The sequence below is a fragment of the Nylanderia fulva genome, unplaced genomic scaffold, assembly GCF_048542155.1.
Source record: "Nylanderia fulva isolate GAGA-0341 unplaced genomic scaffold, ASM4854215v1 Scaffold238, whole genome shotgun sequence".
Classification (NCBI taxonomy): domain Eukaryota; kingdom Metazoa; phylum Arthropoda; class Insecta; order Hymenoptera; family Formicidae; genus Nylanderia; species Nylanderia fulva.
Genome location: NW_028190302.1, coordinates 2,152 through 17,260, shown reverse-complemented (window position 1 = coordinate 17,260; position 15,109 = coordinate 2,152). Strand labels below are relative to the sequence as shown.

At 39.4% G+C, this 15,109-nt stretch overlaps 2 protein-coding genes across 3 annotated transcripts; one reads left to right on the top strand and one right to left on the bottom strand.

Moving 5' to 3' along the window:
* Positions 1-5,153: 5,153 nt before the first annotated feature.
* Positions 5,154-9,439, bottom strand: LOC114933981 (uncharacterized). 2 transcript variants are annotated; one of them, XM_085483214.1, is made up of 8 exons: positions 9,238-9,439; positions 8,486-9,079; positions 7,729-8,400; positions 7,363-7,656; positions 7,060-7,281; positions 6,744-6,951; positions 5,533-5,743; positions 5,154-5,421 (listed from the first exon to the last, which is right to left on the bottom strand). In XM_085483214.1, the coding sequence occupies exons 5-7, from the start codon at positions 7,186-7,188 to the stop codon at positions 5,652-5,654; spliced, it is 429 nt and encodes a 142-aa protein (XP_085339340.1). In that variant the 5' UTR covers positions 7,189-7,281; positions 7,363-7,656; positions 7,729-8,400; positions 8,486-9,079; positions 9,238-9,439; the 3' UTR covers positions 5,154-5,421; positions 5,533-5,651. The 2 variants fall into 2 exon arrangements, with proteins under 2 accessions (XP_085339340.1, XP_085339341.1); XM_085483215.1 differs by lacking the exons at positions 5,154-5,421; positions 5,533-5,743 and adding an exon at positions 6,116-6,241.
* Positions 7,330-10,407, top strand: LOC114932070 (uncharacterized). The gene has a single exon (XM_029304247.2). It carries the CDS (start codon positions 7,330-7,332, stop codon positions 10,405-10,407), a length of 3,078 nt encoding a protein of 1,025 aa, XP_029160080.2.
* The last annotated feature ends 4,702 nt before the right edge of the window (positions 10,408-15,109 follow it).

The window sequence follows — 15,109 nt, the reverse complement described above, 5'->3', positions numbered from 1 at the left end:
TGGTTTAAAAGAAAACGTAGAGGTTTGGGAACGCGAAATTTATACTGGTAGTGAGAAACAAAAAGAGTTCTTAGAGAAAATGTTACATCTTTTCAAATATATTACAATAATTAATGCCAACGGTTCACGTGTTAATGTAAATATTAAATGTTTTCAGTGCTGGCAGATTACAATTAATAATATAATGCAGTTATGGGATAAAAAATTAAAATTTTTAAATTTTCCTTATCTTCGAACACGAAGAATTAATCAAAATTGTGTCAAAAATTTCTTTGATACTATTATGCAACAAGGTGGTAATTCTCTGAATCCGACATCGATTCAATTTATGCGTGCCTTTAAAAAATTACTCAGTATTAAATTTCTACAGCATTCTGAATCTCAAAATTGTGCTCACGATAATTACCAAATGTTAAATTTTATTAAGAAACCGTGTTCAAGTAAATGTTTAAATCAAACTATTCCACTTTTGCCACGTAAAATTTTAGATATCCCAAACCATGATTACTATTCCATGGATCTGCCAGAGGAGAATGCGTTTACATATGTGTGTGGATGTTTGATTAAAAAGTGTATGGAAATTCATTCCTGTAATACATGTATATTATATGTAAATGAAAATAAAGCTGTTTTAGAGGACACTATATTATATTGTTCTTTTCGAGCTTATTCTAATGAAGAAAATAATTTATATGGCAATTTAAACGTACCAAATAGCAATTTTTGTTTTTATATCCATCAATTAGACGAATTATTTGTAAAAAATTTTGAAAATAATTGTTTTAAAAGAAATATTGGTAATTATTTTTTTCATTTAGTGCAAACTATACTTTTTGAACCGCTATGCCAAGATTTTTTTACTAATTTTTTCATAAAATTATTTTTACGTATGTGTATATATTTTACATTAACACAGCATAATAAATCATGCAAAAGCATTAGTAGGAAAAATAGGAAACTTCTAAATGTTTCACATTTATAAATCTTAATATTAAGTATACAGTCTTATTTTCATAATAAAAAGTGTGATTGCGCTTTAAATAAAATATTAATATTTATAACATTTGCTTATATATATCATACATTAACATTATTAACAACTTGATCTTATATATACATAATTTTTTATTAAAATTAATTTATTTTACATGTAGTAATATACTAAAAAGAGAGCAAAAATGAAGAAAGAGTAAAAAAAAGTTCAGATGGCAGTACTGTTATACTCGCTGATTTCGCGCATGCGTACTCCATTTTATGTTACACAAACATCAAAGGTGCCGACAGAGAGTTGTGCTATTGTATATACTGTGATATTACTTCTATAACAACTGTGGAACGCTAGCGAATTTTAAGCAACACTTACTGTAAACGCATTTTAATTAAGCGAAGAACTGTAGTGACATTGGTGCAACTGAACTTAAGACGTTTAAATAAATAGAATCTTATATAATACAAATTTAAACAATTAAAAAATGCGTAAAAAGATTTAAAACAAAACCTAGAACATTGTTTAGCAGAGCAATTGTACTTAAAAATATCTGCAAACATTTTTAAAAAGGATGGAGAGATGTAAACTAAAATGTGAAAAATAAGTTATTATAAATAACGTAACAAAAATTAAAAACCATCAAAACTTTTAGAATTATATACCAACTGCGAAACATTGAATCCGCAAAATATATAAAAAAAAACTATGATCGACAAATGTAAGTATTGAAGGCTTGATCGACTAATATAATTTGCTGACGGTTTCTTAACTACGGAAAGGCATTCCGCCGTCAGGCCATCTGTCGGTGGGAGGTAATACTAAACACAAGCCAAGAAACTAACTATTATTTTTATTTTTATCGACAACAGGGGCTCTAAATCGAAGGATCGGGGGAGGATCTAGCCATATACATTCCCGTAAAAGTAGAACGTTCCATCTTGCACGGTTCATTTGTTATTAATTTTTCAATTTTCAAAATGTAATATTCGTTTTTAAGAATATTTGCAAACATAAATGGCTGTAACTCGGGCCTTCGGTGCGTGATGTCGTTGGCACTCGCGTTTGTGCAAAAGGATAAGCTTCTATCTCCAACAGTTCCTTTGTTATTAATTATTCAAATTATTTTTTCAAAAAGTAGTAACTATTTCTTTTTTTGCTTTTTGTCGACATCAGGGATTCTAACTCGGAGAATCGGAGGACGGCCTCGCCATCTACGTTCCTGCGAAAGTAGAACGTTCCATCTTGCGCGGTTCATTTGTTATTAATTTTTTAATTTTTAAAATGTAATATTCTTTTTTAACAATATTTGCAGACATAAATGGCTGCAACTCGGGCCTTCGGTGCGTGATGTTAACACTCACGTTTGTACAAAAGGACAAGCCTCCATCTCCAACGGTTCTTTTGTTATTAATTATTTAAACTATTTTTCAAATACATATACATATACAGGGTTTGTCAAAAGTATGAGTACCCCTGAATATCTCGTGAGGATGACGTTTTTAAAAAAATGTTAAAAATCAAATTGAATGCTTAAAACATCGCTAGTGATATTTAAAATAGGAACGATATATTAAATTCGACCCAAACTAGCCAAAGAAAATTTTTATTTTATTTCCACAACGTTTCGACCATTTGTTTTTGGTCCTTTTCAAGTAAGAAACTAGAATGATACAATTAATTAAGATTAATAAAGATAAATATTTTGATGTTAAACGCAAGAATTAAAATTTACATATTTTCTTAATAAAAGCGCAGTTAGTTGACACTGTTGTCATTATTAAACAATGTAATTGTATCGGAATTTTTAAAGCATTTGAAAAAACTTTTGAAAGAAAGAAACCGCATTTTGTCGTTATAATGGAGGATCGTCGAAAACTGAGTATGTAGAGTTTATACGACCTTTATAATTTTGTCATAGATGTTGTTTAAATTCTTTTCTATCTTGTTTAAGATAGATTACCTAACGACAATAGAACTAATGTTGTGTATAAAATTGACTGTAAAAATTGTGATTCCTCATATATCGGTCAAACAAAAAGACATTTGCGTACTCGTATAAAAGAACATTTTAACAATATAAAATTACATGTAACAAAGCATTCAGTCATAAGCAAACATAGACAAAAATGGAACATGAATTTGATTGGGTATTACCCGTTATATTACATAATGAAAAACATGTTAGAAAAAGAAAAATCGCAGAGATGTTTTTTATCAAAAAAGTTAATAATACAGTTAACCTACATAAAGACACAGAGAATTTAAACAACATCGATGACATAATTATAAAAGTCATATAAACTTTACATACTCAGTTTTTGACAATCCATCATAACGATAAGATGCGGTTTCTTTCTTTCAAAAGTTCTTTCAAAAGTTTTTTCAAATGTTTTAAAAATTCAGATATAATCACATTGTTTAATAATGACAACAATGTCAACTAACTGCGCTTTTATTAAGAAAGTATGTAAATTTTAATTCTTGCGTTTAACATCAAAATGTTTATCTTTATTAATCTTAATTGTGTCATTCTAATTTCTCATACTTCCTATGTTAAATACAAAAGTTTTAGAATTTGAACGTGCGCACTTGATGGTGCTCTTGAACTTGATCTTGAGGTCAAATTAAAAGGTCAAATCAAAGACAACTTGATTTTTTTTAATAGGACTAATTATCCTATCCTATTTTATATGACTAATTATCCTATTTAATAGGACTAAAATCAATTATTTACTCTACCCATCGAAAGTTTTTTGAGAGCAGGCCGCCATGTTATTTTTCTGAGTCATTAACAAATTGGTACTCTGGAATTACGAGCAATTATTTTTCATTGTACGGGCTAGTATGAATTTCAAATCAAATCTCTATAAACGACTATTATATTTTGTGCACTAAGAATAACATATCGCACTTATTTTCTAGAATCAAATTGTAATCAGTTTTACTTATATGTATGTATATTCAATGTGAACTTGCACCTTGAATAAAATATCACAGTGACTTTTCATGGTAATATATTATTACTAAATTTAGATAATATACACTTTACGTATGTTCACTTTGAACTGGCACCTTGAATAACATATCAGTTACTTTTCGTGATAATTTATTATTAGATCGTTTAAATTTTTGAGTATCTTCTTTTGAACATGGCCTGACCTTTTCATTTTTATGATTTTTTTAGGATATATATATATGAATGTATGTATGTATGTATGTATGTATGTGTATATATACGCAGGATGTCCTGCAACGTGATATTCACAGTGAAACTTTGTATCATTCGAAAAATAAAGATGATTTTAAAATTTGCAAGATTTTCTCCATCTATATATATAAATTTTTTGCGATATTCTAATGATACCCCCTTTATTCTTATATATATATATATATATATATATAATATATACACATACATATTGATTTATTTACCAATTTATCTATCGAACTGTTCGAAAATCGAACGTCTAACGCAAGAAAAAAAAAAAAAAAAGCTTAAAACATTATTGCGTTAAAACTCATGCAATCATGTCGTTCACATGCAACATGCCTCATGCGTCACCTTATATTAATATTAATTCAAATAGCGCTCGGCCGCACAGGTATACGTATACCCCGCGCCTGCAAAAAGGAAGCGCTTACGTCAAATCACCGATAATGGTAAACACCGCGGTCGCGCTAGAGGAGATACAATTTAGTCCCGATAATAACAAAACGACTATTTTTCTAAAAGTAAATAATTACACGCAACGCTCTTTCGACCTCAGCCGAACGTTAGAATAAAGAGACTTATTCTCGACTATTCTAGAAACACGGGCCTATAAAAACCTCCTCTCTCGTGATCGCGCCGCTCTTTTCCGATTGCTTGTCGCGCCAAGAGTGTGCTTATACTTTACGAAAAAGATCGCTTGTCCTTTTCGCTTCTCACGTTTAATTACCGTTGCTTGCGGACATTCAGTAATTTATTGTCGACCCGGCTTTTCTCTCGTTTATTGCATTTATTTCTAATACGTTCGACTCGGCTATCTTTTGGTAAATTCTGTGCGGTTAAACAATTGTAATTTGTGTTGTTCTTAGAGTAAATATATTTTTTGTTCACGTTACGCGTTTGTTGAGTGCAGTGTTTCGCTGTCCTTTCGCTTCCGACCTTCCTATCCTGCTTTCCGTCGCGCACATTATTTGGTCCTTCGAGCCGGATACCTCAGGAACCTCCCTTGAATCCGGTGCCACGGAAGCGATAGTGAATCAGTGTCGGTGACCAGTGCTCCTAGAAAAGAGAAACAGTTTTAGACATGACAGACACTAAGGCAATCATTGCCACAGCCACAGTGCTATACGGCAAAATCTCGCGCGCGTACGAGAACCTTCGGAAGCTCAGCGAGGCCAATATCACCCTCGGCGCGGTGGAGGCCCGGCTTCAAAACCTCGAGAAGCTGTGGGAGAAATTTGACACAATTAACGATACTTTAGCCGATCGTGTGGACGAAATACGGCATGAGGTGTACGCCAAACAAGATATCCCTTCGTTGGGCGAGGAGGCTTACCTGCAGAACAAGGGCCTCATGCTCGATCTGAAGAGCGCTCTCCAACGACAAGAGCATACATCCAGACCAAGTTCGGCAGCGACACCGGCCGCCGCTCCTCGGACCGCATTGCCTAAGATTCAACCGCCGACCTTCACCGGGAAGTACGAAGATTGGCCTTCGTTCCGAGACCTCTTCCAGTCCATCATTGGCAGGAACCAGGCAGCCAGACCTGTTGAGAAATTACATTATCTCAAACTCTGTGTCAAGGGTGATGCGGAGTTACTGATACGCAACCTGAACACTACGGAGGAAAACTACGAAATTGCTTGGAAGACGCTAAGCGATTTTTACGAGAACGCAAGGCTGTTAACCCGAAACTACCTCAACAACTTCTTGGCGCTTCCTAAGATGAAGAGCGAATCCGCAGTGGAACTGGGGCGACTCTTTCACGGCGTAAAAACCACAGTCAGCTCGCTGAAGAGTATCGATCGTCCCATCGATCGCACGGAGGACCTCTTTGTGCATCTGGTCGTCGAGCTCCTCGACAATCGTTCTCGTCGGGAATGGGAGAGCGTCATCAGTCATACGACCAACCCGCCTACTTACGCCGAGCTGGAAGCCTTCATCGAGCGACGGCTTCATACTTTGGAGGCACTGTTTCCAGCCAAGAACGACAGCCGCAACCTTAGCAGTGCAAAAACAACTCGGAGCCATCACGTGAAGAAAGCTGAAACGAAGGATAGATCCAGAAGTCGGTGCGCCGATTGCCAGGGCGACCACTTCATAATGTTTTGTGGCAAATTCAAGGAGAAGACGGCTACGGCCCGCAGGCAGTTTGTCAACGATCAAAATCTCTGCTCAAACTGCCTGGGTCGACACCAGCTTTCGGAATGCTCATCAAAAAAGACTTGCACGACGTGCGGCAGTCGGCATCACTCCTCGCTGCACGACGCCTTCTGCAACGCCAAGACCGCCACAACGTCACACTTAGCGCAAGGATCTCATCCGGCCTCTGTCACGGTGTTGCTCGCCACAGCTCGCGTCCGCGTCCTCGATGGCCACGGATCCTGGCATTCCGCCCGAGCGCTGATCGACCAGGGCTCAGAGTCTTCCATCATATCGGAGCGATTGGTTCAGCGACTGCGACTGCCTCGCATGCCCGCCGCCGTCAGCGTTTATGGACTCGGCGAGAAAAAAACGGGAGTTGCAAAGGGTAAGGTTCAGCTTACTTTTAGAGCGCACAACGGCGACCAGTCCAACTCCGTCGCCGCCTTGATCCTGCCGAAGCTCACTCTCTTCGCCGGAGGATGCCGCCAAAGTCTGCAGTCCTGGACCCATCTTAAGGACCTGGAGCTCGCCGATCCAGAATTCCGTTCCGCGGATCCAGTAGATCTTCTGCTGGGCGCCGACGTCTACGGAGTAATCATCCGCGAGGGCCTAAAAAAGGGGAGTCATCAGGAACCAGTGGCACAGCAGACCTCACTAGGATGGATACTCTCAGGCACCATCAATGAGAATGCACGCGGCCATCGTGTTGCAACTCACCATTGCCAAATCGAGGAGGACATCACCTGCTTGGTTCGGCGGTTCTGGGAGCAGGAGGAAGTTCGTAGGCCATCTCCGATCCTCACCAAGGCCGAACTGGAGTGCGAAGAGCACTATCGCCGACATCATACTCGCTCTCCAGACGGCCGGTATATCGTGCGCCTGCCCACTATTGACTCTCTGCCGGACCTCTCAGGAACAATCCGCGCTGCCCGCCGAGCGCTGCAACACACAGAGAAAAAGTTTGAGAGAGACAGCGAATTTCAAGGTATGTACGTGGAATTCATGCGGCAATATTTGAACCTGCGACACATGAGGCCTGCTCCGTCGTCAACTGAATCGCATCCGGGGGCTTGCTACCTGCCTCATCACGGGGTATTGCGTCCGGACAGCTCATCAACCAAACTGAGGGTCGTCTTCAACGGCTCGAGCTCCTTGCCGAACGGAGACTCCCTCAATAGATATTTAGCAACTGGTCCGAATCTACTGCCTTCGCTAGCCGACATCCTGCTGCGCTGGCGACGTCATCGCTACGTCTTCGCGACTGACATCGAAAAGATGTATAGGCAGATACTGGTGCACCCCGACGATCAAAACCTGCAAAGGATATTGTGGAGAGGGAACGCCAAGGACAAAATCAAGGAATACTGGCTAAGTACCGTTACTTACGGTCTATCCTGTGCTCCTTATCTAGCGATCCGCACTTTACGACAACTAGCCGAGGACGAAGGACATCGCTACCCGAAAGGAGCCCTCATCCTGCTGAGCGACGTCTACATGGACGACATCCTGGCCGGTGCGGAGACCATGGAGGAAGCCGAAGTAATGCTGCAACAGCTGACTGAGATCTGCAGGGCGGGCGGCTTCTCACTTAAAAAGTGGTCGGCAAACCACTCGCTCCTGCTGAACGCAGTGGAGCCCGACGACCGTCTTCGACGAGAGGCCAGATGGTGGCTGCCCGGCGAGAGTCACTCCACTCTCGGTTTACGCTGGCAACCACGTGACGATCGCTTCGCTTTCGCAACCAAACTGACCACGCTGTCGACCTTCACCAAAAGGTCGGTATTATCTTTGACGGCGAAAATGTTCGACCCTCTCGGCTGGCTGGCCCCAACAACGGTATTAGCCAAGATCTTCATCCAGTCCACCTGGTTGCTAGGTCTTGATTGGGACGCTCCGCTACCCAGCGACGACGAGAGAAGATGGCTGCGATTCCAGAACGAGCTGCCTGCTTTGGAAAACGTGCTCGTACCTCGATGGCTGGGAGGTTTGACTGATTCACAGCTGGAAATCCACGGGTTTGCCGATGCCTCAGAGCGTGCCTACTCAGCGGTGCTATACCTGAGGACAGAAACAAAGGGTCTTATTAAGGTGGCACTCTTAGCTGCAAAAACTAAGGTCGCGCCCTTGAAGCAAGTATCACTACCTCGGTTGGAGCTGTCGGCCGCCACTCTTCTGGCTCGTCTAGTCGCCCACACCGTACCGATCATCGGAGCAGCCAAGGCACCTCTTCACATGTGGTCTGATTCCACCGTCACGCTTGGTTGGATCCGTGGGCATCCCTCGATGTGGGCCACCTATGTAGCTAATCGAGTCAGCGAGATCCAAATGCTGATCCCGGACGCCCACTGGCATCACGTACCAGGTCGGGAGAACCCAGCAGACTGTGCTTCCCGGGGACTCTACCCTAGCGAACTGGTTGACCACCCGCTCTGGTGGCAAGGTCCCGCATGGCTGACAGAGGAGAGCGGTACTTGGACGACGAATAGCGAGGCGATGCCAGCGGAGGACCTCCCAGAGAGACGAGTCCGGACCCACATCGCCGCCGTTACCGAGCTGAAGCCCGAATCGGAGTTACTGCTGCGCTACTCCTCGCTGAAGCGACTGCTACGGATCTCGGCTTGGTGCCGCCGCTGGTTGCTGATTCACCGCCAGCACCGCCATGCGCAAGGCCAGCCTAGCGTGATCAGCTCCGACGAACTGACGGAGACCCGCATCTCCTGGGTAAGGTTGATCCAATCTAAAACCTTTACAGAAGACATTAGAAAGCTGCAAAATGGAGCGGCTCTGCCGTCGCGAAGCTCCCTACAGAAACTGAACCCATTCCTGGACAGCGAGGGACTTCTACGAGTCGGCGGGCGCCTCAGACACGCAAACCTACCGTACGACGCAACTCACCCGCCAATACTGCCCAGCGAGTCGGCTTTCACTCTCCTCGTCGTAGATGATCACCACCAGCGAACTTTACACGGCGGTACTCAGATGACCTTGTGCTCCCTGCGCCGGGAGTATTGGGTCCCTCGAGGTCGGTCGTTGGTGAAGAAACACATCAGCCGATGTGTAAGGTGCACAAGATGGCGAGCCGCCATCCCACAGCCTCTCATGGGCAATCTCCCGGGGCCAAGGGTCACACCAAGCAGGCCATTTCTGCACACCGGCGTCGACTACGCCGGTCCGGTTTGGCTGAGGACCTCGAAGGGCCGCGGACACAAAGCTACTAAAGGGTTCATTGTGGTTTTTGTATGTTTAGCCTCCCGAGCCGTTCACCTCGACGTAGCCTCGGACTACTCCGCCGACGCCTTTATCGCAGCCTTGCGCCGGCTCATCTCAAGGCGAGGGGTCTGCATCAGCTTATACAGCGACTGCGGTACCAACTTCGTGGGTGCTGACAGGCAGCTAAACTCTCTCTTCTCCGCTGCCAGTGCCGACGGACGCCGCATCGCCTCATTCGCCGCACAGGAGAAGATCCAGTGGCATTTCAACCCACCGGCGGCACCGAACTTCGGCGGCTTGTGGGAAGCCGCGGTTAAATCGATGAAGCACCATCTGCGACGAGTCATCGGTGATGCGACCCTCACCTACGAGGAGCTGGCTACGCTCCTCTCGCAGATAGAGGCTTGCCTCAATTCACGACCGCTGCAGTCCTTGTCCGATGATCCTGAGGACGTCGCAGCTCTCACACCGGGGCACTTCTTGATCGGTTCCGCTCTCTCCGCAGTACCGGAGCCGTCGCTCGAACGAGAGCCGTCGACCCGACTATCACGCTGGCAGCTCCTGCAACAGATGAGGGACCATTTCTGGTCTCGGTGGTCCAGCAAATACTTACATACGCTGGCCCATCGGCCAAAATGGTCCCAAGTCAACCAGGAGGCTCACGTCGGGCGTCTGTGTCTACTCCGCAGCGAAACCACCCCACCAACGCGGTGGCCGCTCGCGCGCATCACTCGGCTGCATCCCGGATCCGACGGCCACGTGCGCGTCGTCGATATACGTACCGCGAGTACGAGTTTAACGCGCCCCGTCAGTAAACTTGTGTTCCTGGGCGGCGACCACGAAACTTTACGATAATCCGGCGTAAAGCGGCTCATATAATTCTGTTCTTCTTTTCCACAGATCTTCATCGCTCTTCTCTCATCAATTGCACGCTCACTTTCATTTCACCAACATACTATCACATCACTACCTTCTGTTCATTACGACACCATTCTCATTACCAAAATAGTCGCCTCATCCTAAATTACAATAGACTCATTTATCTAAATTGCTCGGTCTTCGCGACACAAGAGCCGACACGCGTCTATACTGCTACGCACGAAATAAACAGCTGACCGATTCAGCATTCCTTTCGCGACCTAAGCCGGAGCACGTGAACTCCTCGTGTCCGGAACCCGCGAGCGCGTGAACAAGCGCGCGCCCCCTCTATCGCACTACTCAGTGGATTGCAGGTATACTGCAAGGCGGGCGGAATGTTCGAAAATCGAACGTCTAACGCAAGAAAAAAAAAAAAAAAGCTTAAAACATTATTGCGTTAAAACTCATGCAATCATGTCGTTCACATGCAACATGCCTCATGCGTCACCTTATATTAATATTAATTCAAATAGCGCTCGGCCGCACAGGTATACGTATACCCCGCGCCTGCAAAAAGGAAGCGCTTACGTCAAATCACCGATAATGGTAAACACCGCGGTCGCGCTAGAGGAGATACAATTTAGTCCCGATAATAACAAAACGACTATTTTTCTAAAAGTAAATAATTACACGCAACGCTCTTTCGACCTCAGCCGAACGTTAGAATAAAGAGACTTATTCTCGACTATTCTAGAACCACGGGCCTATAAAAACCTCCTCTCTCGTGATCGCGCCGCTCTTTTCCGATTGCTTGTCGCGCCAAGAGTGTGCTTATACTTTACGAAAAAGATCGCTTGTCCTTTTCGCTTTGCACGTTTAATTACCGTTGCTTGCGGACATTCAGTAATTTATTGTCGACCCGGCTTTTCTCTCGTTTATTGCATTTATTTCTAATACGTTCGACTCGGCTATCTTTTGGTAAATTCTGTGCGGTTAAACAATTGTAATTTGTGTTGTTCTTAGAGTAAATATATTTTTTGTTCACGTTACGCGTTTGTCGAGTGCAGTGTTTCGCTGTCCTTTCGCTTCCGACCTTCCTATCCTGCTTTCCGTCGCGCACACGAACTATCTATCATCTATCGATCAACCTATCTATCTATCGATCTATCTGTCTCTTCTCTCTTTTCTACATTGCATTATTTTATATATGTACACGTATATAATATTTTTTTAAAAATATTGTACATTACAAAAGTAATTAAATTTATAATCTAATAATATATAAAAATCTTTTATAAATATAATGATTACAAAGTTTTAGTAGATAATTTTTTGTAATAAATAAATGATTTATATGATTTATTCTTATCTAACTCTACTGCTCTGTGTGTTTTGATAATAATAGCATTATTATGTATTCAATTTCTAAAATACTTTTATATAAATCATTACAAAGAATTATTTACTTTGTAATCAATTATAATTATTATAGATAGGCCTGTTCATACACATACACACACATATATATATTGTGTTACCTTACATTAAAGATCTTAGCGAGAATATTACGCGTTGCATCAATAAAAGTGGAATTGATGCTTTATATACTGTCCCAAAAAAATTGGACACGTTGATAAAAAGAGGTAAAGATGGGATCGAAAACTTAAAAAGAACTGATGTTGTTTATAAAATTGAATGTGCGAATTGCGATTCGGCTTATATAGGACAGACAAAGAGACATTTAGAAACGCGCATTAAAGAACATAGAAATAACATAAAAAAAGACAAGACATTGCATTCTGTCGTTAGTTTACATCGGACTTGCAACGATCATGAGTTCCGTTGGGATTCTCCGGTGATTCTGCATGAGGAAAAACAGACAAGAAAAAGAGAAATTGCAGAAATGTTTTACATAAAAAAACAAGGAAAAAGTATTAATTTACAGAAAGATACGGAGAATTTCAGTGGGATTTATGATCGTGTTCTTAACGTTATTTAAGTCGTTTTATTATTTTTACTTTTAATTTTATTTTTATTTTTATATCCACCTATTTATTTATTTTTATTTATTTGACTTTATTATGACGATTTAAATTACGAAAGACACATTTAGTTTCGTCTCTATTTTCTTAACGCTCAGTGACTAAGATTCTTGCGAACAGTTAACATCTATTTAATATGTGCTTACTTCTGTCAGTCTTGCATTGTTCATCAAAACAAGCGTTAACATTGTCGGTAGTTTGCATAGAAGTTGATTTACTGTTTTAAATTTGGTATGTAACACATTTTTGTTTTTAAATGTATAATTAATTGTTGCGAATAAGTGTAATAAATTATAATTATTTTGATGGAACTTTTTATAGATGTACTTGAAAAGGGCTGCAATGACAGCCGAAACGTTGTATTTCAAATAATTATTTATAATAAATTATTGCCAGTCTGGTCGACTTTAAACATTGAGGAGTGGTTTTTTATTAATTATTACTGGCAACCTTAAGGATTATTATTTATATATATTCAGCATTGCCCGACAGCACCAGGTTAATAATCCCCGCCCAGGACTTAAATTTTTGCATTTTTTTTTTTGAATAAACTAATTTATTCATGAAATTAATAAAATTATAACAAGAATATATAATAACAATATTTTTAAATTGATCAATCTATTGGTTTAATTTATCGTCATCGAAGAGGAAAGCAGGAAAATCTTCGATTACGTTTATTTGACAATCATAATTAAAAATATTTGAAAAATCATATGCTTTTGTTTTGTAATTGTCAATTTAATCTTTGATTGAATTTGCTCGATAAGAAAATTAGTTATATTTCACAATTTTACATTATAAATGTTGATAAAAATTCAAGTTGTGAACTTTGACTTCGGAATCGAGCAAATTCAATGGAAGATAGTATCGACAATTTATCATTTGATTGAATATCTGATTGATAAGAAATAAACATAATCGTAGATTTTCTTTTCCTTCCCCTTTGATGACGCGATAAATTGAACCAATATATTGATCAATTTAAAAAAATTATTCTTATTATATATTCTTATTAGTTTGATAAATAATTATTTTATTCATAAAATAGATTGCAAAAATAAAATCTTGGGCTTTTTTGTACGTGGATATCATTCTAATGCTACGGGCAGTGTGGGCACATTTGAAAATCTATATTTATAATTGTGCAAAAAATATATAATTTTATCTTCATATATATATATAATTTTTTGCACAATTATAAATATAGATTTTCAAATGTGCCCACACTGCCCGTAGCATTAGAATGATATCCACGTACAAAAAAGCCCAAGATTTTATTTTTGCAATCTATTTTATGAATAAAATAATTATTTATCAAACTAATAAGAATATATAATAAGAATAATTTTTTTAAATTGATCAATATATTGGTTCAATTTATCGCGTCATCAAAGGGGAAGGAAAGGAAAATCTACGATTATGTTTATTTCTTATCAATCAGATATTCGATCAAATGATAAATTGTCGATACTATCTTCCATTGAATTTGCTCGATTCCGAAGTCAAAGTTCACAACTTGAATTTTTATCAACATTTATAATGTAAAATTGTGAAATATAACTAATTTTCTTATCGAGCAAATTTAATCAAAGATTAGATTGACAATTACAAAACAAATTTTTCAAATATTTTTAATTATGATTGTCAAATAAACGTAATCGAGATTTTCCTGCTTTCCTCTTCGATGACGATAAATTAAACCATAGATGGATCAATTTAAAAATATTGTTTATTATATATCTTGTTATAATTTATTATTTCATGAATAAATTAGTTTATTCAAAAAAAAAAAATGCAAAAATTAAGTCCTGGGCGGGGATATTAACCTGGTGCTGTCTGGCAATGCTGAATATATATAATAATAATCCTTAAGGTTGCCAGTAATAATTAGATAAAAAACCACTCCTCAATGTTTAAAGTCGACCAGACTGGCAATAATTTATTATAAATAATTAGTTGAAATACACGTTTCGGCTGCATTGCAGCCCTTTTCAAGTACATCTATAAAAAGTTCCATCAAATAATTATAATTTAGTACACTTATTCGCAACAATTAATTATACATTTAAAAACAAAAATGTGTTACATACCAAAATTTAAAAACAGTAAATCACTTAACTATGCAAACTACCGACAATGTTAACGCTTGTTTTGATGAACAATGCAAGACTGACAGAAGTAAGCACATATTAAATAGATGTTAACTGTTCGCAAGAATCTTAGTCACTGAGCGTTAAAAAATAGAGACGAAACTAAATGTGTCTTTCGTAATTTAATCGTCATAAATAAAGTCAATAAATAAAAATAAATAAATAGGTGGATATAAAAATAAAAATAAAATTAAAAGTAAAAATAATAAAAACGACTTAAAATAACGTTAAGAACACGATCATAAATCCCACGAAATTCTCCGTATCTTTCTGTAAATTAATACTTTTTCCTTGTTTTTTTATGTAAAACATTTCTGCAATTTCTCTTTTTCTTGTCTGTTTTTTCCTCATGCAGAATCACCGGAGAATCCCAACGGAACTCATGATCGTTGCAAGTCCGATGTAACTAACGACAGAATGCAATGTCTGTCTTTTTTTATGTTATTTCTATGTTCTTTAATGCGCGTTTCTAAATGTCTCTTTGTCTGTCCTATATAAGCCGAA